At 39.5% G+C, this 27,714-nt stretch overlaps 1 protein-coding gene across 1 annotated transcript; it reads right to left on the bottom strand.

Moving 5' to 3' along the window:
• Positions 1–1,400: 1,400 nt before the first annotated feature.
• On the bottom strand, positions 1,401–25,010 carry LOC134633815 (testican-2-like). The gene is given in 9 exon segments (XM_063482883.1): positions 1,401–3,464; positions 5,161–5,298; positions 6,246–6,308; positions 8,294–8,512; positions 8,616–8,735; positions 9,443–9,563; positions 10,052–10,160; positions 14,272–14,386; positions 24,964–25,010. Coding segments are annotated over 9 exon segments (1,059 nt in total). The 5' UTR covers positions 24,992–25,010; the 3' UTR covers positions 1,401–3,318.
• Positions 25,011–27,714: the final 2,704 nt, after the last annotated feature.

Here is a 27,714-nt window from a genome sequence, read left to right as displayed (position 1 = left end):
GGAGAATATTCACACAATTACGATTTTCATATTTAACTTTTTTTTTTTTACCACATTGAATCTCAGTGTATTCATTTTTTTCTTTTAATTTAATGCCACTGGGAAACCTGATCTTTCCAGATGGAATACAATTATAAAACAGAATTATTAATATAGTTATTACAAGAAGTAATAAACCTCCTTTCCAAACTGTAATGATTAAAAAAACATTATTTTACTAATAAAATAAGAATGGGGATAGAATCGCAAGACTCGGGACTGCTGCTACAGATGGTTCCTAAATATTCATTTTGTGTGTGTGTGTGTGTGTGCGTGTGTGTCTAAGTTATCAGCCAAAATGAAGCCCCAAGCTGGTAATCTTGGAGTAATTTTTGATTCAGACCTGTCATTAAATACCCCAAGCAACTCAAGCAGATGCAGTCATGTTTTTTTTTTTTTTTCAGCCAAAGCACATCACGGAAATTTTCCTTTCACTCATCGACGTGTAGAAAGGCTTTAACGCTTTTATCTCCAGGCTTAATTATGGTGATGCACCCCGTAATATCAGCAGACTGCAGCTATTTCAGAGCGCTGCCAGACTTCTAATACTCTCCAAGAGAAGTGACCACATTAACTCAGTTCTTTTGGCCATTCACTGGTTGTCACTTTTCTGAGAAATTACTTTGAATTTTTTAGTCCTGGCTTTGAAATCGCTGCATGTTTGAGGCTTGCATTTAGATTTGTCAGACCCGCTTCACGACGAAGTGGTTTGATCCAAGGATTTTAACTGAGCAGGATTGCTAAGTAATGAAGTTCAGATCCATTCATTCCCAATTGCGTAATCCGTTTGACCTCAAACAGTGCCGTCATAAACATTTATCATTCATTTAGCAGCCAGCTGCTGTAATTTGTTCTTCTAGCATGAGGTGGCACCCAAATATCTCTGTAAATATTCCCAGGCTCCATGATGACATTGGTTTTTGTCAATGCCTTGTTAAACATGATTAAATGTACTGACAGCTTTAGCATGCCTTAGCTATGACAGCCTTCTGTGTTTCATGCACTATTTTGGGGACCCAAATTTGATAAGAACGTAGTTCTATTCATGTTTACACAACCAGCTCATGATTTAGTATAAGCAGAAATGGCTATGTGTGGCAGGCCAAGTTTCAGGTTATTTTCTCCCAGTATAATGAGGACAGTTAATTTAGCTTTATCTTATACAGTAATTTCCCCACAGGCACCTGAGCACAGTTTTCTTTGCATGTCTTGCAGGATCATCTAAAAATACTCACAATCAAATATAGTGAAAGACAGCGTGTGACTCGGTGCCACCGTCACTACGATTCCTAACACATCCGTCTCTAAGTGATCATTTTAATCTGTGATATACTGTGTAAGAATAAAAGTCAACATACGACTTGGCTCCATTGCCTTTATTAGTAAAGTGCTCAGCCAAGAATTACATTCTTATTTACTAACATGCAATACTAAAAACAAACAAATGTGTGGCCTATCGATAGCAAGAATGAAGACATGGCAACAATATTTTCATAGAAAAAAAAAATACAGTGTAAATTCAAGTATACACACAGAACTTCAAGTAATGCACACTTCCTTTTAGAAACACAAAATACAGTATTTCAAGTTGCAAAGAAAACAAATATCTGTGGCACATTCTTTGACATGATTTCAGAGTCAGCAGAGGACAGCGACTAGTGGTTTCTACTGTGGGTGACGTTTGGGTCATTAAAGTACATTCTAAAGGTTTTCAATAATCCATCTGGGAATAAAGGTACTGTATATAGTTCTGTGCGTCCACTTAAATAGTAAAACATGTACAATTTAAAAACTGCTTTGACCTTCACAAAAATAGTTTGAAACCATAGTGACCTGAAATCCTCTAAGCTTCCGTCACAGTTGATTCACTGGATTTATATACATAATCAGTTTGGAAATACATAACTACATTGTGCTGAGCTGCTTCGAAGGAAAAGTTTGACATTTTGGAAAGCAAACTTAAAAAGCATTAAATAGGCAAGTTGGAGATCAGAATTACTGTGAAATTGTTTAGCCATCTGAGGCAGAGGAAACAAGCTGTGGGCACAGCTGACATTGTGAACTTATTTACATAACCAATGATAGAATATTAGCGTTTATCACATTCATGACTATCTTCTGGCAAATGTAAATCCAGTATTTACTCTGCTTTAGTAACTGTGTGATTTGATCTACCAACTCCTAAGGGAAATCTCTGGTCCTTTAGCTGCTAAATGCTCCACTGTTATCACCAGCTGCTACAGTAAATGTGTATATCTGCTGTTTGGTGCTGATCGGGAGGTAGTGCCTGCTTTTCAGGTGTCTCGGAAACAGAAAATGGTGTCATGAGAGTGGTGAGAGGGAACCAAAACAGATGTAGAGCTACTGGGAGAAGCAGATCTATAATTCTCTTAATGTGATCACTACTGGTCCATTTGTCAGATTGTTTCATGTCAGGTAGGATCAGCTAGTGTAGCTACTTTTAAAGGTATCCTAACCCAGGCATTAGCGCTTTTTAAGGTAAGTAATTATCACATTTTCATTTGTAGACAAAGTGTGAAAAAGAAAATGATGTGTCAGACTGTTTCTTCCCCTAGCGCTTTTTAAAATAAGGTTCAAACAAACTTGATATAAATGTTAACTTTTTTGGTCTTGTGATAGACTGGAGACCCCTTTAGATGGCTGGGATTGAGTCCAGCTCCCTGCGAGGCTATTAGGATGAATGTTAAATGTTTGGCTGTTTCTTTTTCTATACAGAAAGAGCAAAGCAACTGTCTTCCCCTGGTCTTTATTCCTGTGGTAATGAGCTTCTCATCTAACCTCTGCAAAAAAAACCATGAATAAGCTTATTTCCCAAAATGTCAAACTGTTTGTTTAAATTCTGATCTCTAGTCATTCCAGTGGGACGACAACTCTAATACCAAGCAACAGTTTACACAATACAAAATTACTGGTAATCTCTATATGCATAGATGGCGCTTGAACAAGATAGGAATTCTGATGGACTTCAGCTACCAATGGTGCAGTAGTCAGTGGGTCCTGGTTTTCAGGACAGCAAAACAAACCAAAAAAAGCTCTGTTGCTCAAAAAACAGAGAATAGAATGAAGCAATTACACATATCTAAGACAAAAAAAACTGGTCATCGTTTCATCACTGGACCTGCCAAGCACTACACATCCCACCAGGACAATCCCGTACCTCCCGAGCACGAACCCCATAAATTTTAGCTTTTAGGAGAGAGCCGTCTCTGTAGATTTTCAGGCCAGCAGCCATGCTCTCCGTGTAGGGGTCATACAGTTCTACCAGATATATCCTCCATCATCTGCCTCACCTTCCTCCTCTTCCTCCTCTTCTGCCTCCTCCCCGTTGTCCTCCGCCTCCTTCTCCTCCTCATCTTCCCATCCCACTCCACTTCCAAAATCTCCAGAATATCCCATCACTTCATCTGTAAAAAGTGGATCAGATCAACTTAATTTCAGAAGGAAATAAAAAAAACAAGAACCACACAGAGACGGCAACACAAACAGGACTCGTTTCCTGAAATAAGAACAATATTTTATGTCACTAAAGCTTTGATTTTTATTCTCTTGCATACACGGACACAGACAGCTGGAGACATGATGGCCGAGTAGTCATTCCTGTTATACGTCTCTGAAGTCTGCCGCCTGGGGCATATTCACAATTGGTGCATTGTAATGTAAAGTCTCTGCGGGTAAGTCTGCATGATCACAGAAAATTGGCAAGCATGCAGACACACCAAGGACACTAAAGCTCACCATCTGATGATGAAACATCACTCAGACCAAAGCAGAACCTAGTGGACTCATGTATATGGAAATTATATTCAAGGCCTTACTTGTAGGCTTAGTTAAAACCATTTTAGCTATAGTTTTAGAATCTATTAATTGCCACATAAATAACCAGTCATAAATGTTTGGAGTGCACCTGTCTATCTTATTGGCTTATTGTGTTTTACTTTAAAAGCATAACAAATAATCAGTATAATCTGGAGTAGGGTAAGGATAAAAAAATCATCTGTAGACATGCAAAAGATGTTTGAAAGCACATTTGCTTCTGCGCACAACACTGGAGCTACACAGAATCACCATCATAGAGCTCAGTCCTGATGATCTGGCCCAAATGCCATGTTTTAGTCACTGCTTGGTCTGCCAAATAGAATGAGAGAAAATGTTGTTTCTAGTCCTCAGTTGCAGCAGAAATCACTCCACTCTTTTACTACGGCATGATTAAGATGGTAAATAAGACTCTCCATACAATGGATATATATCATATTTTCACTCAATAAAAAGAACTGATGAAAGCACCCCCGCCTGCCAGGATTCAAATATGCTCCTACCATATTTGTTGTAAATAGATTGAATACCAGTAATACTTGACCCTTATAAGATAGTGTAGTGATAAACAATTCACCATGATTAATTCTGTCCAAAGTTTTTCATGTGTCAAGCAGACACTGTTGTATCTTTGGTTCAGTACACATAAATCTGCATTTTGTTTATTTTTCTTATCAAACCTATCCAAGAGAATTTGTTCTAATACTCTGGACAGTGTTCTGGTCCAGCCAATTGACCTGTATTTTTCTGCAGGAAGAGCTGTTTTCCATTAGTGCTGAATTGCCTGTTTTCTTGTCGGTAGCTAATTTTGTTTGGATTTTGACTTTTGATCAAACAAAACAAGCAGTACTGACTGAATCTTGGATACTATTTTTCTTCCTCTGACACAAAACTAATAATTTGGTACAGCTCTTCTGACTCTAAAATCCACAAAGGGATTGAATGAGCGAAGCAATTAATTCCTGCACTGCAGAAAATGTAAAAACTTCTCAAGTTTGCAACTGAGTGCTCAGAGCATGTAAAAACAAATGGAAAACCATAGAAATGTAATGAGAAAATTACAACCTGTCTAATCTTAAATATGAAAAGTGAAATTTCAAGTATATCAGTAATAAAAAGAGACAAAATAAATAACCCTGGCTTGAGAAATCTATTTGAACAAAGCTGATTTTCATTAGAAACTGCCTAAAATCATCTTACTTGCGATAAGTACCTAATTTTAAGGATTTAGACAAAACACGACTTCAGGAGATGGAGATTGAAAGTATTTGTTTGCCATCCTCTTACCACAGTCGGGGTTGCCATGGATTCTGGTGCCCATCATCTCTCCACCGTGCTGGTCCACGCACCAGCACTCCCCTCGGCTCTGGTCGCACTGCACTTTCCTGTAGTAGCCGTCCTCATCGCAGCTGGGAATGTACATCCCTGCAAAGACCCACACATACAAACACGCAGCCATTTCTTGAATATTGATACCCTGAGCACACACAGCTGCCTGATACTGATGCTGAAAATGAGTGCAGCAAACGAGAATGCCAGCACGCCTTAGTGAACCTGTGATAAGACCATCAGTTAGGATAGAGAGGCAGCTTTTTGGCAGAGAATGCCATGGAGACAGTGAAAACTTTCCCTGTTTGTTTTACACAAACACACATATGTTTGGTGGATACGATTTGGTGATGTGGTGTGTTTCCTTCTATTGCCAGAGTGGCATATGAAAATATAGTGACAGCCTCTGTGACAGAGCTCCACTGTTTCAGCATCCCTCAGGACACTTGTCAAATCCAAATTGAAGCTCTCTAACAAGCTCCAACCCTCCCCACCCCAATTCTGTGAAAAAAAAAAAATCACAATAAGTAAGACGAGTGGGCTTCAGGGATTGGAGAACCAATCTCTAGGTTTGGAGCTGAAGAAAGAAAAGCAGCTGTGTTGTACAGTATGTTGAGAACGCAGTATGTAGAGCCTGTGTCATGGCGTTTCTCGCTGGGCCAGACGGCCTTGCTCTGTGTTAGCCTTGCTCTCTCCCAAAGCCAAGTGCTGCCCCCTAATCCCCCCCCCTCCCAGCCTGATTAGGGCCTAATCCTAGCCGTGTGCTTGTGATCTCTTTAATGAGCCTTCTACAGCTTCTTGCCTGCTGCTTCCAGTGCTTTGTTACATAAGTTCACCAAGAGACTCAAAGCCAATCTGAGGGCACACACCAGCTTGATGGTACCGTTCATGGCTGAGCTGTATGACATAGTATGTCTTTGAAAGGATCTGAGTTAAAAGAGCAACAAGATCCTGCTCAACATATGTTCCTGTGCAAGTGTAGTGCTTAAAAACTTACAAATATATATTTAACAGCACAGTATTATAATGAAAAATGTATTTACCCGGCTTCTTTTTGGCTGCCTCCTGCACTTGGATCCGCTCCAGCTCAGCAAGGCATGGCGGCTCTGTGAGAATCAAATGAGAAAAGTGATAACAGACAATACCTAAAAGTAGTCTGCCTAAACTTTATCTCAATCAATGCTCTTCATAATTACACTTTTTGTCCGTATCGATTTGTGTAAGAAGTCTTATATTTCATTCCCTTGAGGGTGATCGATTGTCAAGAACTTGCCTGAAAGAACATATGGATGTAGCCCGAGAGTGACAAGAAAGCAAGCTGAACCTCAAGAACAGACAGAAATGGAAACAAAGAAGAAGAAGACACTTTGTATTGACCCCCAAGCCGATAAACCTTTCTCTGTACTTTTGAACATTCACAGAAATATTTCTCCATCTTCACAGAGTTGCTCTTGTGTTTGCACAAAACTAGGTGCATTATTAGATCTTCTTTACTCTATTATCAAGTCACACCTCAAGGAGAAAATATATCAATGTACTGTGCTTTTAAAAAATGGCTTAAAGAGTAATATATTGCATGCAGGTTAAACACTTGATCGATGGGTCAATCAGCCTGCAAATGAGCGTAGTCCCAGAAAAATCCTGTTGCTTATTAAAGGTCAGATGGGGCACATGTGGGTAGCTGAAGGTAAGGTTATGTGTGAGATAGCATCTATGAAGATCCTCAAGCTCCGAAAAATTTTCTGAGCACGCCACCTCATTAATATTAAACTCTTTTATCCCAGTTTGACCTCAAGCTGGCCAGGCAAGAAAATTAATGCATATTTACTCATATTAATAAGTGTAATTTTAACAAAAATGTCTCAGTTTTTCCACGTTAATCGAGTCTACTGTGATTACATGTTCATCATACCTTACAGATCAGAGTGCAATGGCTCAAAACCAGTACAGAGTGTTTGTGACTAAACAGAAATAGTTTAAAAAACCTTGTCCAGCTCCATAAATAATATCTATGTGTTATTGACTACTACTAGTATAAAGAAGATCGTACTTTACAAAATAAACATAATGATGTATTCAGTAAGGCTTGAAATGACTAATTGAGGGTTCATTCCCATGAACCCTGTAGAGAATAAAATCAGATCTTTTTACAACAACACAACTCACCCCCTGCTGGCCAATTAAAGAAAATACAGATGTCTATCTTTCAGATACAGTCTGTATTTTATAGTAGTGACCAGCAGTGAGAGATACTGACAGCTAAAGAAGGCTTTTGAGGTTAAACCAAGTGAGGAATACATTTTCTTTAACAAGGTAGAGAGACAAAACTCATTTGCGGGCAAGCTTTAGGGAGGCATGAAGAATTACCTTCAATTGGTCAAAGACGAAAACACCACATGACAAAAACAGTCCCAAATTGGACAGCAGGAGATATGCCAGTCATGATGGGGAGTTTTTGGTTGTTGTTTTTTTTAGATCTGTCTACTACAGTTTAGTGATGAATAAACAGATCCAAGCACATCTTATAAACTGACAAAGTCTAAAGTGAAGAGGACCTTGTGCTTTAAAGTATGTAGATGAGGTTAAAGAACACCATGTTAAATGTTATTGTTTTTTAAGTGCAAAAATATTCAAATTCAGGATTAAGAAAAGCTCTTTGCTTTCCCCCACTACAACATGCTAAGTGTGTCTGTTTTTAGCAGAACACTGTAGAGTATTTCCCAGAATAATGTTGGCCATGAGTGTGGATGTGAGTGTGAATGGCTCTTTTCCTCTGTTGGCACAGTGATGAACTAGAAACCTGTTCACGGTGTACGCCACCTCTCGCCCAATGTCACGGATTGAAAGATGATACATTTATTTTACCACCATATGTGGCCACATTTCAATGTGTTAATCCTTAATCCTTGACTTAGAATATCACGCTGTTTTTTAACAGATTTTGTGTATCACACTTCATAGCATTCATGAGCAGTCAGTGCATACCCAGTGTTTCCTTTGATTAACCTAGCTTTTATTTCACCTGTTTAGAGCTTTGACTCAAAATAGACTCCGCTCTCCGTGCTTCTTCAGAGAAAATCAATCCACTCACTTTCTCTCCAGAAGCAGAGGCACCACTCTGCTGTAGAGACCTTCCCATCCTTGTAGCTGTCACAGGAGTTGAAGAAGGGTCGGATGCAGACCTCATACTTGTCCAGGTTAATAGCCGCCAGCTCAGCGTGGTCAAGATACAGATCGTTGTTGGTGTCCAGCTTCGAGAACATCCAGCCTATGGAGTCCTTGCAGCTGGCCACCAGGCTCTTGTCCAGTGCTGTCGGTTATTAAAGCATTTTACTTTGATTTCTTTCTGTTTGCACAATTGAGTCGTAAGTTTGGAGGATGCAGAGAATAAAGCTGTTTTGTGAGTTTCTAACCTGAAGCGGTGCCAGCTCCAGGCTTGCCAGAGTTATTTTGCTTCGCGTTTCCATGAAGGAGTTGGAACCAGTCTCTCAGACGGTCACCCAGGTCTGCCAGGTCCTGCCCAGTGCAGCTCTCTGAAGGAGAAAAAAGGAAATTCCTACATTCAAAATCCTGGCAGACACTTAACAGCAACCTGAGTCACTTTCCCTAAAGGCAAGCACAGACTCAGTACTGCTTTATAATGCCCCTACAGTGAACAGAACTAAAGGGACAGATTTTCCTCACAGTAGAGTGGTTGTTGAGCTGTACAGCTGGGTTTTCAAACTGTGATTTATTTAAGTGCATGATGTGCTAATCAAAGAAAACATTATTTCGCAATTAACTCTGTGGCCGCAAATTGCTGCTATCCAACAGAAATCCACTCTCAGTAGCTAAGCACTCACTCAAGACTACAGATGAAAAGCAGGAGTAACATTTCATTCGTTGGATCAATTGGCATTTTCACATGCCCAAGAATCTAGCCAATCAATACTGTTTGGCTGCAATCATAGATAGTGTACACTCTAAATAATTAATTAGTACATGATTGAAAGACCAGTTTAACCACGGGGGTGGATTTCAGCTAACAGTAATCTCTGAAATTGGTGAGTATTGATGCCAAATATTGAGCAAGCATCGGGCTGAGCTGTTCTGCGAGGCCTATCCGTAAAGAAGAATGCGTGTGTGGCCAAATGTGCATCATAACTTTCCTTTTCTGAATTATTGACTCACGAAGATTGACAGCGATGATGCTGGCTCCCAAAATTGAAATGCACAAACACGAAGGAGGTGAAGAAAAGACACTTGCCGTGCTTTGTGTCGGCATTTGTTATGGAAACGGAGGCTGTGGAGCAAGGGCAAAATCCAGAGCACATGACGCTCAGGTCTTTGCCTGTGAGGCAAGCCTGCTGCTCCAGCTTGCACTGTAAGGAGAGAAACAGACAGACAGAGCGAGAGAGGAGGATGCAGTTAAAATATTTATGGGGTGACCGCAGGAAAAGAGATTGGTCATTCAGATGAGACACTGCACTTAGAGAAACACAGCAAAATTGAGTTGTCATTTTTTTGCTGTCTTCTCATGCAAGGTCAAAATTAAAAACTATACATAAATCAATAAAGTTTCCTGGCACTGGCCAGTATACAGTGATGCGCTCAAAGCGACGTCAGTCATTAATCACTTGGCCACATTGTGCCTTTGCACTCATCCTCCTGCTAACAGTGATGAATTGTGCTGCCCTGCTTCACCCACGTATATGTCAGTGTAGCAGGAAACAGCGCTTGACTGGCCTCATCTCATTATTTAAAATGATGTCACGTCCATTTTCCATTTCTTTTCAGGATTTTTATGGTGCATGTTTTTAGTAATAAAGCAAAAATAAATAAAGCAATTATGTTGAGTGGGTGCTTTTACCTCTGAAGCGTAGTTATGTCCATCAGAGCCACACACAGGTGAGGAGGCAGCCACAGGACAAGGCTTGCAGATGCCTTCCTGCACCTCCATCTGCCCTGACTGTTTGCCTCTGAAATCCAATGAACAAAAAAAAAAAAGAAAGAAGAAAAGTTAAAAATATATATATATATATATCAGAGGTATCTGTCCATTTCTTACTTTAAGAACACAAGTTGGGAGTAGCCACAGTTCACTAACCGAGTAGTTGGAGCTAAATGTTAGCATGGCTCGCTAACAATCTGAGGATCAAATTAAAGTCTTTCTGGAAATCTCACCATCTTGAAACAAATCTGAGCACTTTTTGGGGCAGATATTATAAAGCATTATCTAAATCTACTTTAATTTCATTGGTCAGGACATAAAAATGCACATACACAGAATCAGCAAGCACATCAGATAAAAGAAACATCTTCATGTTTGTCCAAAAGTAAGGCATTAAGTGCCCCAGATCACTACTTCCCTCACTCTGGAAGTAGTGATCTGGGGCAATTCTCTCTTAGATTCCAATCCTGGATTATTTGACTGCCATTTTGCTCTTAGAAAATCTTACATGTACAGCTGAAGCTGATGCCATTACTTTCACAGCTATTCACTTTTTAGTCAATCATAAACTATCACCAAAGAAAGCAGTTTTGAGGTGAATTCCAGACGTCTGTTTAATAAAGATTTTTTAAGAACTGATCCAATATTTGGTGATTTTAAAATCCAATATTTCTATATAGTAGCCAATACTTTTTTTCAGACACACAAAATATAAACAGATTTTTAAAAAATGTGTTAAGTCTGGTTATTTATTTACTCATTTATCCTCTACTGGACTGCTGGGACCAGCTGGTTGTTGTATTTGTGGCTTTCTAACAAGAGTGCCCTCTGGTGGGCAAACTCATAACAAGGTTGAAGGGTGTTTCTTCTTCTGATTTATCGGCTGCTACAAATGCATATATAAAAAGATCAGCAAAGAGGTAGTAGTGGCCAATAAGTTAGTCAGCCTCTACTGTATGATACTTTATCTATCATATAATTACAGCTAAACTAAAAGTTAAGTAGCTTTAAACTCAAAGTATGGCTTTTTCATAGTATTTCACTGGAGGTATTTACTTTTTAAACAAAACATTTCAAGCAACTACATTTTTATCTGATTTAGGTGCTTGATGAAAATTGGAAAAGGATTGTCAGCAACCGCACATTCCTCTTGCTCAGGTCTTATTTCTTTTAAATTTGAATGCATTTAAACTTCCTTGGACAACAGAGTCTTCACAGTGTGTGAAATGTAATGTAGCAGCAGCTGCTGGTGAATGCGTTAAGTGGAATTTCTCAAAGTTGTGAGCAACACAAAACAAATTCCACTCCAGAAAGCTCAGGGGCAAACTTCTGAGATCCTTGTTAAAAGAAACATACTTTTTCTGCATAGCTACATGTTATAAATCTGAAAGAGTGAGTGAATATGTTTTCTAATTTGGATGAATTGACCCTATAATATTTGCCAGCTTGTACAAGTCAAACACATAGCTACAAATCCTCTGTAACAAGCTGTTTTCATTACAACTCTGTCTCATTTAATACATCCTGCAAGCTACAAAACACCACAAGGCGCTTTTGATTATAACCGCTAGAAAGTCATAATGTGCCTGTTAATATTTGGATGCGCCGTTCATGAAATCCCCCTCGGTTGCTTTGCCCTCACACATTGATTGACTTCATGTTCGGCGAGCACAAGCACAGGGCCTGCTGTACGACTTCTGCGGCTGCTACTTAATGATGCTAGGACGGTTTAGTGCGGTTGCGTTCCTGCTTATTACCCATTATTCGACACAGTCTCTCTCGTCTCTGGAGTGACTCTGTAAATGAAGCACTTTATTGAAAAAGATAAATGCCTGTCGCTGCAGATAGACTTTGCAGGTAGTAATAATTCACTCCATTAATTCTTTTCAGCCTGCAACTCTGCTCATTTGTTTTTCAGAGAAAGTGGAATGAATGGGTGAGAGAACAGATAAATGCTTCTCACTGTTTCTCACAGACAACTAAAGGGTCTTTGTGCAGAGGGCAACATTTGAAATCAGAATATAAACCCTACTGACACATCACTATATTGGCAAAATTACTAAATTGTCCCTAGGACTGCTTTTGATCAAAGTATCTGGTACAAAAAAAGATTAAAAGATCTCGTCTTTCAGCTCCATAACGCAATATTACAAATACAAGTGGCTAATGTTTAACCAACTGCAGCTACATGCTCTGTCAGTCAGATGTGCATATAAGATAAGTCACGACTATTATTATATGTAACATACAGTGCTCTGAAATATGTGACAAAAGTATCTCGTACTGATTTAGAAAAGGACAACACGGGTCCATTTAAAAGATCAGCCCTTGCCATTTTTTCTTTAATATATCTACTAATATCTCTAATTTCAGAGCTTCAGCGCAACCATCTTTCTCCTTTTGCTTCATATTCTGGTATTATCTCCATGGCGACTTTCATAAAGCAGGGACGTCAATCTCATTATACATTGAGGACCACATAGTGCTCACGTTGATCTGAGCCAGTGAAACTCCCCTTTCTGCTATTGTAAAAGACATTTAACTACACATTTAATCCTTGAGATATCTCAATATGCAATTTCAACATAATGTCTCAGTGTTTCTTCATGATAAAGAAATGCTGCTGTAGTAACTGAAATAATCTATCAGCACAACTTCAATTGTAAGAAATAAATGTGTGAAATTACTTTAAAAGTTCTAATAGCTTATTGCCTAGAGTGTCCTGCAATTTGAAAGCAGAAAGTTTTTGTTATTTCACAAAAAATGTTCCTCTTTTAAAGTGCAGACTGTTGAGCAGTTACCAGCATTATACCGAGTATTAGGGCCAAATGAAAAAAAAAGTAATTTCACTAACTCATTTACACAAGACAATTTCTAGAGGGTAGGCTATAGCAGCTGCAGCAGTTGTTTGACATGAAACAACCTCTTGAAATTTTGACTTTAATATCAAAATGAACACTAATATATATATATATATATATATATATATATATATATATATATATATATTAGGGGTGCAACAATACTCATATCGATATTGAACCGTTCGATACAGTGCTTTCGGTTCGGTACGCATGTGTATCGAACAATACAAAATTTTTAATTTATTTTATCAACTTTTCTTCTGACGATGCTGTCTGTGTTGAGAGCTCAGTGGATCTGCGTTCGACTTATCCGCCTAGGCTGCACTGTCGAGCGCAGATCCACTGAGCGCAGCGCAAGCTAGCGAGACAGAAGTTAAGCTCGTTGCAACATGGCAAATTGAACCTCCCCCACCCTCATTCAGATCTGGCATTTGGAACTATTTTGGTCTTCATGTGAAGTATGACCCTGAAGGTAAGCGTGTCATGGACAAAAGTAAAACATTATGTCGGATGTGCCACGCAATGCTCAATTACATGGGTGGGAACTAGTGCGTTAGCGCAGTTAGCTTGTTAACGTGTTGACGCCGTCTTTTAAAAGTACCTTCAGTGGGCTTGAGAATTCTTACAAATACCAGCAACACGTGAGTCTCAGCTGAAAACTTGTTTTCTTAACCTGCTCTTATTCATCTCTTCTCCCACTCACCAGCTGCCCAGGTTTTAGTCATTTCCACCAAGAAAGTGTTGACGTTACAAGTATTAATACATATTCTCACTCAACTTTATACACTTCCTGGACATTCTGTCACTTTCTCTTGTGTGAATCTTCCACCCGAAGCCATTTCTAATTAGAGCTTGCTCAGCAGGAGAGTTTAAGCTCCACTCATGGCACTTCACAGCCCTCTTAAATTTGTTAGTCAATCAATTAGCCAATAATTCAAGCTTTATTTACATAGCCCTTTTTCAAGGCAATAAAATTAAGGTGATAGTGATTTACAAATGACCTATGTACACCGAAACCTACAGAATTTAATCTGAGAACAATCGAAGAAAGTCCAAAAACAACAGCAACAACACAGAGTAAGACAGTACAAGATTGGTAGATGGCCTATTTAACCATGAATTTTTCAAACATTATATAAAAGCTACTTTTTATTCATTAACTGTCCAACTGATAATTCTAGTGCTTTTAACTGCTGACACTATCCTGTCCACTTGGAAATCTACGACACGTTTGAAAAAACAAGCAAAGCATCGAAGCTCTGCAGCTCCTCCTACCTGTGCTCCAGTTTTTTGCGATTGACACACATGGCCCTCTGGTAGCCCTGAGCAATGCACACCTTATGGCGACTGCACTTCACATTCTGGCACGGATCCTTGGTGGTGTCCAGGGCTGCAAACACAAAAACACAAAGAGTGAAAATCCAATGGTGTCGTTCACACCTAAGGTGTTGCAGTTTAATTCTCTATTTCGGTCACCTACAGCAGACAAATGGAGAGCTACCGGCTGTTTTTGTTACTTTTGACAAGGAGCATGCCTTCAGTAGATTTATACCAAACACTGCAACCCCACAAAAAGAGAAAGCTGCTTTAATCAAGTTCTGTGTTCTTGCGCCATTTCAAATGATCCATTCTCACAAACCTCTCTCTGACACAGGCGTATACAATAAAAATCATGAAATGTGTATTTAAAAATATTCCACCAGTGTGAACAAATGAGTCCATTGATTATTTAGTCAGCACTGCTGGGCGCCTAGCTGTCATTAGGCAGCCTATCATCAATAGTACTGCCTGCAGTCTCCAACTGCAGGCTGTCTGTGATTGTGAGAAAACCTGACAGCACTGATTGAGCATCTCTTTCTCTCAGCTTGTCACATCTCACTTCCCCCATGTCAACCTATCACTGTCTCTCCCCAGCTTGCCTTTTCTCTCTCACACAGAAATACACACTCCATCTTTGTCTTCCACGTTCCCATTCTTTCCATCCTCTTTCCCCTCCGCATGCTGTCTCCCTTAATGTCTCCTTCTATCTTCAGGGAGTTGAATTGTTCGACGCCAGTCTCCTTCCCTCTAATAGACTGAGATGGAAATAGAACTGTGTCCTCCACCTTTCTCAGCCAATGGTCAATGCCATCCGAAAGTGGATGTCACACCGTCCCAGTCCATTTACCGCCTTGCCGGAGCGAGCTGGGAAAACTCAAACGCACAGATAAATTTAAGAGTGAGTGGCAAGCGGCAGTCGGCAGTCGCTAGGAGAAATTTAAGTTGTGAAATCCTGAGTCAGCTTCGAGCAGCTGCTTTGTAGTCAACACGGTCAACATACAAGGTGGCTGCCAGCCAGATTCCTGCAAATCCCACGACTAGGTAATACTTAGATGCTAGGGAAGTATGAGGGAACATTGTACTTTTATAGAATCAGTGGATGACAAGACAACTCAGAGAGAATCTAGAAATACTGTCTGCCTGTGGTGTTTTTGTACTATAAGACCATGCAGGAGACCAAGCTGCTGACAGTAGTTAATAAAAAAACAGAGTCTGGCAGCACTTTTGTGCTAGCTTGTCCTCCACAGGCCTTTGTTCCACAATGTACAGTCTGTTACGGAGAAAATGTGTTTGGTCCTATTGGCTTATTATTATTATTTTTTTGTTGTTATTTTTCAGGACATCTGAGATACAGTCATATAAAAGAGTTTTTCACACTGCATAGTGTCCTTTGAAAACCAGGTACATCTCATGATTCTACGTACGACCACCTTTAGCAGCAATAATTTGAAGTAGTGATGTTCTGTATTTATCAGTCTCTCACATCATTGTTGGGGAGTTTTAGGCCCACTCTTCTTTACTATATTGTGTCAATTCATTGAGGTTTGCAGGCACTTGTTTAAGCTCAGCTCTCTTAACGTTCTGCCACTGTGTTTCAATCAGGTTGAGATCTGGATTGCAACTCCTTGACTGTTTATTTTTTGAGTCATTCTGTTAAATTTGCTGCTGTGCGTAGGATCATTTCCTGCTGCCTAATTTGCACCGAACTTTAGCTGTTGGACAGACAGCCTCACAGAGGAGTTCATGATCGACTCAGTGACTCCAAACACCATTAAAATGCCAATCCAGTCACAAGATGTGAGAGTAAAAGCTATATCTGAAGCTTTTATATTTAGTGGGATGAATGGGATGTGTAAACCCTGCAAGATATAACCCATTTCAGTAGTATGTAAAAAGCATAATGTCCAAGATGTCCAGGTTCTGTGGCTGCAAAAGAAGCCCAAATCATCACGCCTCCACCACCATGCTTGATATTTGGTATGAGGTGTTGATTTGCTTGTTTTTGCCTAACACAACTGTGCATTATGGCCAAACATCTCCATTTTGGTCTCATGTGTCCAAAGAACATTGTTCCAGACGTTTTATGGACATATGATTTGCTCAGATACAACTTTTCACACGTAAGCTCTCCTGGCAACCTTTGAAACAAACCATACATTTTCATGACTGTCTTTCTCTACAGTCATGAACTTTAATATTTAACAGACTAACTGAGGTCTGACTGAGGAATCTGCACAGTCCAGCCCTGGGGGGGATTTTTCCCTGCTCCTGGTAAGATTGCAGTATTGCTACATGTGAGGCATTTATATCAACTTGTGTTTGTTGGGATGAATTTGTTTAAACAATGCAAGATATAAGCCAGATATATATAAAACACAATGTCTAGATTAAAGACCTGGGTCATGCTCCCCCTTTTTAAATAAAAAACATATTTTTCTGTGTTTAATTCTACTTGACAACAAATTAGATGAAGACATTTGATTACTTTTTGGTGTGGCTCTAAGAATTCATAAAACAGTAATTTGATGGTTTTTTCTGAGATGTTTTTTCAGTGGCCCAAATGAGCTGAAAGGCATTAGTCACTCCATCCCAGCTGGGCATGATCATGTTGTGTTGGTGTCATATTGTACCACACGGTTTAGAAAAAAAACCCAGAAAAATGCACTGGCTGTTACATACATGTGCGACTGAAATGATATGGAGACACTTGCAGAATAAACATTCATATTCATTAATATGCTTAGGAGTGTGGGGCATATTTTTACAAGTTTAATTTTGAATTTTTCCTAACTGAATGAATGTTTTGTTACATATTACTTTGCATAAAAACAAATTTACTTGCAGGTGCAGTAGAATCTAAAACACGAGGAGAAAAATCCCCCTGGTTCATCTTCACAGGACTCTAGATTACACACTCTGCCGTTCTGTAAAACTCCCTTGAGCAACAGAAGTCGATAAAACAAAAACTAACCTCAAAGTAGAGCAGGATTTCAGATGCATTATCATTTCAAAGGGCAACAACTTGTAAATAGCCAAAAAGAAAAGAAAATGAATACAAGTGGGATAGGGCTGGTATTATTTTTGCTGTCTGTCTTAACTGAATTACAAACCAATTTGTCCAAATTGTTCTTCTGCTGAGTGGAAATTCACGACATAGCATTTAGATTCAGCAGAGAAGCCCGAAGACAGATAGCTAGACTCTGTCAGCGGCAAAAGCTCATAAACTTTCTGTCATTCCATATAACACTTTTTGTGACCACTTGACTTTTATTCGCTTCATCTGGTCCAACAGGTAGTCTGCTCTGTCATTTTATTTAACCCCAGCAGCTGAATAATAGACAGACTCTACTGCTGATAGTACATTTGTCTCCAACCTCTCTTTTGATTTAGGACGTAAAACCTCAACAAAATTCACCCCAATCTGTCACCCCATATATCATTTTGACTATTTCTTGACAATAAAGAAAAAAAAGCGAAGCTATCTAATATCTTCAGTATGACTCAATGTGTCACATCAGCTCTCCTTAGCACAAGTCATCATTCAAGTTTTCCCCAGGCTTTGTCTGGTTTGTCTTACATCGTCTGTCACTGTGCATTTGCTGAGTGGTTACTATCAGAATATGAGCTTTAACATTTTATTTTGTTAACACAGGTTCCAGTTATTCAAGGGCAGTTAACTTTCATGGAGGCAAGAAACAGAATTTGGTTTGTTTTACTGGTGTAATATACCATAAACTGTTCCCACTCAGCATCTGAGTACTCACTATGACCTGAAAGCACCTGAAACCACAGCTATGGGCTTTGCAGTGAGCCATGCATTGCACCAGCTAAATGTTTGGTAGGACATACCAAAGAAACAACAAAAACCACTAGAAAACACACACAAATTGTGTGGCGCAAATAGTAGCCCCTTCAGCATCCCTCGGTTGTAACAATGGGATATTTGACTCTGCCCAAACATGTCAGCTCAAAGCAGTCTTGCAGTTCTCCTCTGAATGCATTGATTTGCTGCTATGTTACTGGATGATTCGATATTTACATTAACCAGCAGTTGAACAGGTGCACACAGAATATCTAAATATCTTTTCATTTGACCTGTAGTGCAATTTTTGCCATTTAGATTGTTTTGTTTTAAGTTATTCAGTTCTGGAAACATGCTCCCTTTCTTTTACAATCTAAATAAGTGGCACATACATTTGGCACCTATGGCTGGGTTTTTTTTGTTTTGTTTTGTTTTTTGAGAAATCATGATCAGGGTAATAAAAAAACAAAACAAAAAAACCCTAAAAACATCAACAACCAGAAAAAAGAACAATAAAAAAGTCACCAGCCATATTATGACCAGTTTTGTGTAGGATCTACTTTCTTTTTACTAAACTACACCTGCAAACCGTATAACAGAAGGAGGAGATTTACCCGTAATAAGAGTCTCATGTTTGTGAAAGAGTGACAGGATTTATGTTAGCCAAGAGAGGAAGGAATTTTCAAGTTAGATAATTGTAAAATTATGAAAAAGCTCATGAAAGATATAATAATGTATTTTTGGAATCTTTGGGGTAACAGAAGCAAGCTTTTAATGCTTATATATGCTTTTAATGCTTATATATTATAAAAAAATAAATATGTTACCATTTAATGTGATTTCTTAACCGACTGGGTTCCATGTAGACCACAGAGGTTTATCTTTTGTCATATCTCAAAATGTGTGTTGTTTTTATAAATTGTCCCAATTTTTCAGTTTGTTCCTATTGATTTCATAACACTTTCTTTTTTGGGGGGACTCCGGTCAAAAGCCTGGAAGTTATCAGAACATTGGAATCATTGCTGAATCTACGTGAGACAGCTGGGACATACCCTGGTCATGCCACACATGGGAAGGAGAGCTGTTTCTGCTACACTGCAAGCCCCAAACCAAGCACCAATGACCCTCCTTGGAGTGAGGAAAACTCCACCTGCTGTTGTGACTGTCCACTGCTCAGCTAGAAAATCTACTTTAAAAAGTGTTACCTTTACTCCAAAAACAGACAGGATGATAGCAACTGTTTGCTTCTCCTGTCACATGGCAGCATGCCCTGAGCACAGTATGAAGCAAATTGTGTGATATAACTGACTGTAATGTGGTTTTAGTCATTTCTGATCCATGTATAATCGTAGTAAGAGCTTGATTGAGATTAACAGTAAAAAGTTTGGTTCATAGTGGATTTTGATTCTTTTTCGATTGTGTTCATAATATTTATGGACAGAATTACTAAGCATACCCCATAGATTGTGGGTTAAGGGTGCAATATACTCAGATTTTAAACCCTTCCAGCTCCAAAGATCTACAGCTCCTCCGTCTCCTCCCTTCTCTGGAGGAGCAGTTGCTAATTCCAGCAGTTCTTCGACATGGCCCCCACATCTCCTTGTTGTCTTGTTAAATCCTGGGCTGGGGACCTAGCTGTCTGTATTGTTGTCTCATTCCCAAGACCGGAAAATTTCCCACAGAACGCCCGCTCCAGAGTCCATTCTCTATAAGATTCCTCTGGTCTACCAAGATTCAATTCAATTCAATTCAATTTTATTTATATAGCGCCAAATCACAACAAAAGTCGCCTCAAGGCGCTTTATATTGTACAGTAGATAGCACAATATTAAATACAGAGAAAAACCCAACAATCATATCATATGACCCCCTATGAGCAAGCACTTTGGCGACAGTGGGAAGGAAAAACTCCCTTTTAACAGGAAGAAACCTCCGGCAGAACCAGGCTCAGGGAGGGGCGGCCATCTGCTGCGACCGGTTGGGGTGAAAGAAGGAAAACAGGATAAAGATGGCGTCGGGGATCGGGAGCTGCTGGCCATCAAGTGGGCCTTGGAGGAGTGGCAGCACTGGCTTCTTGGGGCAAAAGAACCATTCCTAATTTGGACCAACCATCAGAATTTGATACACATTCAAACAGCCAAGCAACTCAATCCCACAAAGGCTCTTTAGGCTCTTTTTTTTTTTTTTTTTTTTTGAATCCTACAACTTTCATCCTGCCTATTGTCCTGGTTCCAAAAATGCTAAGGTGGAAGCACTCTCCAGACAGTTTTCCCACTCCACCATTTGTGCTGCCCTGTCTGCTGAACCAGCACCTTCTAAAACTCCTGCTGGTCGTTCCCTCCCAATGTTGTCAGGAGGCTTTGCACGCTTCTCCCTGCTCTCGGGGCATCCTGGCCCAAATATGACCCTCCAACTCCTCCGACGTGTCTTCTGGTGGCACTCAGGATGTCCGTGAGTTTGTTTCTGCTCGTGAGGTCTGCGTGAGGTCTGCGTCCACCCAACTTTCTGCAGGGCATCTTCAGCCCCTCCCTATTCCGAGACATCCCTGGTCCCACATCCAGCTTGATTTTGTTACTGGTATTCCATCTGTTAATGGTCTAAACACCATCCTCACCATGTCTTCACGCTACCATATCTTCCTCTACCAGTCTCTCCCCCTTTTAAGTTTGTCATGGCTTTCATCCCCCCCCCCCCCCCCCCCCCCCCCCCCCCCCCAAGAGACAGAGGTCGTCCACCCTGTCTTCCATGTTTCGCAGCTCAAGCATCACATCACCTCCCCGGCTGGAACCGCTGTCTGAGAGATTCAGATGCTGTACCAACCTGTTACAGTGAAAAGAGAGCTGTGCATAAATGCAAATATGTTTATTTAATGGCTAATCTACGTGTCTACCCTCAGATATGGTCATGAGCTGTGGGCAGTGACTGAAAGAAAGTTTCCTCTGAAGGGAGTCTGTGCTAAGCCTTAGAAGATAGGATGAGGTCATTTGGAAGAGATTCAGAGTACAGCCGACTACTCCTACACATCAAAAGGAGACTTTGAATTAGTTTGGGCTCAGCCATGTAATGGCGGTACCAAAGCAGATCCATGACACACTGGGGAGATTGCATCTCTTATTTCAACTGTTTTATATTGGGGTCACTGGAGCCTAACCTAGGTGTCATAAGGCGAGAGGTGTGGTACACCCTGGACAAATCACAGGGCCAACATGGAGAGGAAGACAACCATTCATGGTCACATTCACACCAACAGCCAATTTAGAATCACCACTTAACTTAACCCCTCTGGACTGCGAGAGAAAGCCAGAGTATTCTGAGAGAACCCATGCATATAAGGGAAGAACATACAAACTCCACACTGAAAGACAGATGGGGGATTGGAACATAAAATACATTAGCACACCCAGAGTCGTGCAATATTTACTTGTCTTTTAGGTCCCTTTTGGTCTCAACCAATTTGTGAGAGAAACAGCTGAATTTTTAGGTCTGGCCACCTAGAGCTCCACTATGTTTACCAGCCAATTGCCAAATTTGTCCGCCTCCCATTTGGTGGAAAATAATGTAACGAGGGTTTACAAAGAGCTTTTTTCCTGAGAACAGCTGGCTGCTGTGGCATCTGGTAAACAACATCAGTAACAGCAAAGCAAAACAGCAGAGTTGCAGGCTACAAAACAACATTAAGATCTGATAGATGCTAAAATGCCCCACATACTGATGGAATAGGCGGAAATTTACAATGACAATGTCACATTACACAAAATCATTGTTACTATATAAATGCTGACTCTAGCAGTTTTAAAGTAGCTGATGGATTCATCTTAAACAAGGTTGCCAGGAAACAAATGAACTTCCAAATGATTTCCATGACCTAAAACTGTGCCACACACTGCTCCACTGCATTTCCGTACAGATGCACAGCCCGGAAGATAATGGTATTGTTTCAGATAATGATGTGCAACCCGCTCATATGTCAAGTGTCAAGTCCTTATGAAAATCTTTTGTAGTTCTCCTGTTATTTATTTATTGTCATGTCTTTAAAAATGGCACTGACCTGAGCAAAATGCATTTCCCCTTGTGCACAATTAGCATATATCTAGCTGTGTAACTGCCTCGAAGCAGCAGCTAAAAAATCACACACATCTGTCATACGGCGCTCATATACAACTCCCACATGTGAAAAATGAAATTTAAACACTAGATTTAATTTGCAGTGAAGATCAAGTATGTTTTTCAGCTCTACTCGTTTTGTTTAGAATATGCTGCATCGAGAATTTAGTTCAGGGCCAGGATGTGATAGAGCCATTATGGGTTTTAAATCCTCCTATAATCATGTCAACAAAAGCGACGCAACTGCACTGAGCCCCCGTGCAATCTATCAGAGATCATTATTATTATTATTACACCGCAATCAAAACCATTCCAGCTGCTTTCTTATCCACGATTAGCGTTGCCGCTGTTGTCTGTGCTCGCATCTGAATTCTTCACCGAGTATGGCGCCTTGCAGTTGGACAGGCTCATCAATCAAAAGCTGTCATCATCCATTATTTTTACATTTAATAAAGTACCTTAGCGGTTCTGGGGGAAAAAGAAAATCTGCAGAGAGTGTGTTGCTGGGCTGCCGGACATTTAAAGTATGAAACAGTAAATCATGAGAGAGACTGTCCCGTTTCGGTGGATTTCCATTTAAGTTCATTTTAGAAGACTCTTTCATGTTCTGAGTTTTAATTGCCAAGTTGGAGCAATTTGCAGCTACGTTTATTTTCTCATGATTATCACAGGATGCAAACCACAAGTTCACCTCTGTTTTCTTTGACAACACATTATGCTTGAACAATTTCCTGAGGTTGTACACGTTGACGTGTAATCACAGCCACCTTTTTTTTTTTTTTAATCTAATTAGTAAAATGCTTCTGTAAAGGGACAAAAATAGTCTAATTGTTCAGCATAAATAAAGGTTGAATATGAGGCTCCTCTGTTAAATCAGAGTCAGCGAGTGGGCAGCTTATTGTTTCAAAATTGCCCTTGAACAACGAGCAGTCTGTGGAACTGAGTTGATGTCTCAATTGGCTCACTTAAAAAGGTACCAGAGGTGTCTAAAGTCTCCGGTTAGGTCCTTTGTTCTACCCAGGGCTTGCAGGTACACCTTGCTGGAGTTCTTTGCTGTCTTGTTGAATTTGCAATGAAGAGGGCTCTGATCAATTAAGTCTGCAGAATTAGTCCCAAAGGGAGTTGTGATGCGGATGAAATCAATGGTATTCAAATAGAAGTCGCCCACACTACAGCAAGCGAGGCGTTTTCTTGAGATTACATTAGTTATTCCCCTTGTTGTAGGCTAAGAACAGATGACTGGGATAACATCTCCAGCTGCTTCTTCTCACATCTTCTTCCTTAGAGGAAGTGTGGGTGTGGCATTACAACCCGACCTCCCACTCTCACCTTGCAGCTAGAACACATTGTTAGGAGCTGCTAATTAGCTAGCGCGTGTATGATTAGTGCACATATACCCTGACCTGTGAAATGTTTCATACCGCACTTTATTACCCTGACCTTCTTAAAGGGATTGCTCGTCACTGCATGCTAAGATGAGAGTGACTGCTTTGTTAAAACAAGCACAGGAACCTAAACTTAAAGGTCAGGCAGATACAACCTGACATAGCAATGGTTGACTTATGGTTGACAATGAATAACATTTGGACAAAACATCAATGAATCATAAACCTTGACATATTAATTTCAAGAAATGACCTGTTTACTGAGCAACACTTTAATATTCTTCAAAAATATGCCTTAGAAATATGGCCTAAATTACACATTTATGTTGTTTATTGCTTAAAAATAATCTCTCTGCCTGAAATTTTTTAGAGAAATCAGATTAATGTTAGTAAAGTTTCAAAACACTTGGATGAATCAGTACAGCTTTTTTTTTTTGCCGATTTACATAGTTAATCTCCGTATATAACAAAGAGATTGTAATTAATTATTAACTTGATCCCATCCAATCATGAACTAATAGCAGACAGACTCCATCTTATTGCTTTTTTATTGCTATTTTGACATACCAAAGTCAATTTGAAAAAAGCAAGTGGTTTTAGACTTGGCCCCCTTTAAAGGAACTATTTAAAAGGCAGATCACAAATTAATTTCACACGGTTGCAATAATTTTGTACGTGCCATGGTCTCCAACCACTGTTTTCCCTAATGTGCAATTCCCCAATGATCTTATGAAATATCAAAGATTATAACATCTTTCCAGAGGTATGGAGTCTTTTATGAGAAAAAAACAAAACAGCGTTTAACTGAAACATTACACAACTGAACTTCATGTTCAAATTGTCTATTCCACCTCCACAGCTGAAGTTCTTTTCTCAGCTAGGAACAGACCCCACGGAGAAAAATGGAGCCTGGTGGGAGTTCTGAGTTGAGCCCTCAGCAACAAAAGCAATTACAGCAGGCTTTTCAAACTAATGGATCTGACTGAAGGCTCAGTCTCTCCTTTCCTGAATCACAACTGTGTTCTCACCCTTCACAATCTCTGACACCTCACACCAGCGCTCACCACGAGCTGGATGACCTCAGACAACTGTCGCAGTTAAAAGAAGAAGTTGGCGCTTTGATAACGTGTGCTGCACCATTTCATTGTCTAAAGGAGATGGATAAAGGCAAAGAGCACTTAGCTTTTCATTATTTCAACATGAAGTATTGAGCTGTGAAAATTGTCTCTGAATGCTGTACTTTACCATACACTTAAACTGAAATAGACAATAGGCTTTAAATGAAACCACTCATCAATCCTCAGCTCTTCAAAGACAATCCTTTCCAATCAGATAAAATCAGTTTTTATGACTTACTTTCATCAGAACCAATGTTTTCCTCCATGTTTTTGATGTAGTCATCCTGGAAGGAAAAAACATATTTGCATTAATGGCTTTAATAATTTATTCCAGGCAACACAATGAAGGAGATTTGCTCTTGGATTTTTAGAGGCTTAATTAAAATTCAGAATAATAGAAATAATCAGGGAAGATAAGAGAAATGCATAATTATATGGAAACTGGAATGGCACTTTAAATTCAGAATGAATTGAGAAAATCAAATACATTCATCTCATTCATGTTAATTGTAATTGAAAAGAGAGAGATGCTAAAAGCAAATAATGGTGCCAACAAAACCTTGGCAGCTCCTTAGCCCTAGGTTTAAAAGTAATATAAATAATAATAATAATAACTAGAAAGAGTGTGCCTAAGGCCCAAATAACGCAGTGGTTTCACCATGATGTTATTGTTTATTACCACTGCTATTTAAATTGTACTTTTTAGCTGATGACGTTCTTTTATACTTTATATATTATTGTAAGTCAAAATCACAACATCCAGTCAAATTCTGCATATTTTTATTATCTGCCTCCACATCTTGCATTGCTGTGGTATCTATTTTATATCCATTTTGCTGTCCCTAGGTATAGGTTTGGTAAAAAACTACACCCTAACAAATTCAGTAACAAGCTTGCTCTTAATTTAAAAAATTAAATCAGCCTTTTTTTCAGACTCTGAGATAATAATATATTTGTTTATTTCTCTTGAGAGTTTATGCTTCTCTTATTTCATATTAAAATAAAATTTTAGTCTTATACGAGCCAGCCTGAGATCATCAAGCCAGACTTTCCAGGCTGTTCCCTGTCAGGGATTTGTTCTGGAGGTGACTTTGGCTCTGAAGGTCTCAGATTTAGTGTGAATTCCCCTGGAGAGATCAGGCTGACTGACTGTCTCCTTACAAATCTCCAGATCTAATCGTTTAAAAAAAAAAATTCTTTTGAAAAAGCCAAAATGTGGGTGTGTACAGAAATTTAAGTATTCCCTTCTTCTTTTTTTCTTTTTAAACCACAACATGTTTCAGTGTTTATAAAGAAAGCGCAGCACTGGAGAAGCTATACTGTGGTTTTGGATTAGCATGCAGCTCTCTCTGCTGAATAATCAGTACAGCACAACTATGATAGAAAATATCTGGTTCTTTGATAAAAACTCAGAGGTACAAACCTTTGAACGGAAAAAAACGGAAGGTAAAGTTAGGCATGGCATAAGGGGCAATTATGCAAGCAACATACACCAGCTCTGGGATTTGCACCGCTGACTTGACTCTGATGCATGGACACAGCGCATTTAGACCTGCCCGTCACGCTGAACTAAAACTAAAACTTAAAGCCATAACATGGACCCACAGGATGAAAAGCATTACAATACAGCTTATAAAACTAAAGTATTAAATGTCCTCTCTGTGAGCTAGGAAATTACAAAGTATTAAAAACCCGCTCCATTATTAGCAAAATATGTATCATCACAAGTTGCACGTAAGACTTTAACAGGATAAAATAAACCTGTTTCTTTTCTAAAGCTTTCATATTACTATCATGAAAAATGTCAACTTTGTGACATTATATCTATAAGGTGGTGAAGAAGTTAATATGTGAGCCTCAAGCCAAATTTGTTTTTCCTTAGCTTTAAGCAAGGTCAGAAATGAACTGCCAAACTCATCTTCACTGTTGCAGAAGTAGCTTCTAACATAAAGTAAACGGTGCAAGATAAGACTCAGCAAGCTTAAATGTATCTCATAAAAGGACTTGAACTATCTTAGCTGCTGCACTGGTGCAAAGGGAATATTTGCAAACCAACTCTGTTTTTTTAGAGTGTGTCCCTGGCGGCACTGCGCTGGAACGATAATAAAAATTCTGCGTCCCCAGGCTGTATCCATGCTGACCCATTTCTCTGTGTGTCAGGACAGAGAGGATCAACTATTAAGCGGTTACAACTCGGCACAAGGCCCAGAGAGGACCCCGAGGATCAGGTCTGTTCAGTTTAGCTCAGTCTTACTCTGCTCAGGGGACACGAAGACTGAGCTCTCAAGTCAAGCTGAACAAGTATAGCTGAAGGCTTAAATACAGTGTACAGAGGGAGGAGGTAAAGGGATAGTGTTAGTGTTTATACCTGTTTTTCTACTGTTTTTCTTAAAGAATGCATTTCACTCAAGAAAATGAAATTTCACTAAAACTCTTGGTTTTAAAGAAGCCTCTTTAGTTGGATTTACTGAACAGAGTTATGAAAAGTGGTTGCACCCAACAGAGTCACTTCTAAGTATGCCCACCGCTAAGGTGCAGGAAGCCGCTGCAGTTTTCTCCTGAACTATAGGTGTCAGCATTCAGACTGATATAGGAAGAAAAGAAGTCAAAACCAGAAGCACAGACTTTCAAAAGTTTTTCCAAAAAAGTTTTCAAACTGTTGCAACACTTCCCACTTTATATCTGCATATCTCTGAGCTTTGTAGTAGAATATCATTAAAATGGCAGCAAAAACCAACACGGTGACTCGTGTCTTCAATGCAGCTGCAGCGGCCGCGGCACAACCTGCCTTGATTTTTGTAACCTGCCAGGTTACAAAAATCAAGAGGTGCACGACCAGTTGTCCATTGCCTAACGCCAGGCCACAGCGGTTTGCGGTGAACATAAAAACATGCAAAGAAACTTAAAAAGCCATTGAGTAAACCTGCCAAAACATAGCATTTTGGTGAAATAACATGAATAAATCAAATAAATGTAAACTGTTTCTTAG

The sequence above is a fragment of the Pelmatolapia mariae genome, linkage group LG8, assembly GCF_036321145.2.
Source record: "Pelmatolapia mariae isolate MD_Pm_ZW linkage group LG8, Pm_UMD_F_2, whole genome shotgun sequence".
Classification (NCBI taxonomy): domain Eukaryota; kingdom Metazoa; phylum Chordata; class Actinopteri; order Cichliformes; family Cichlidae; genus Pelmatolapia; species Pelmatolapia mariae.
This window is presented reverse-complemented; position numbering and strand designations above follow the sequence as displayed.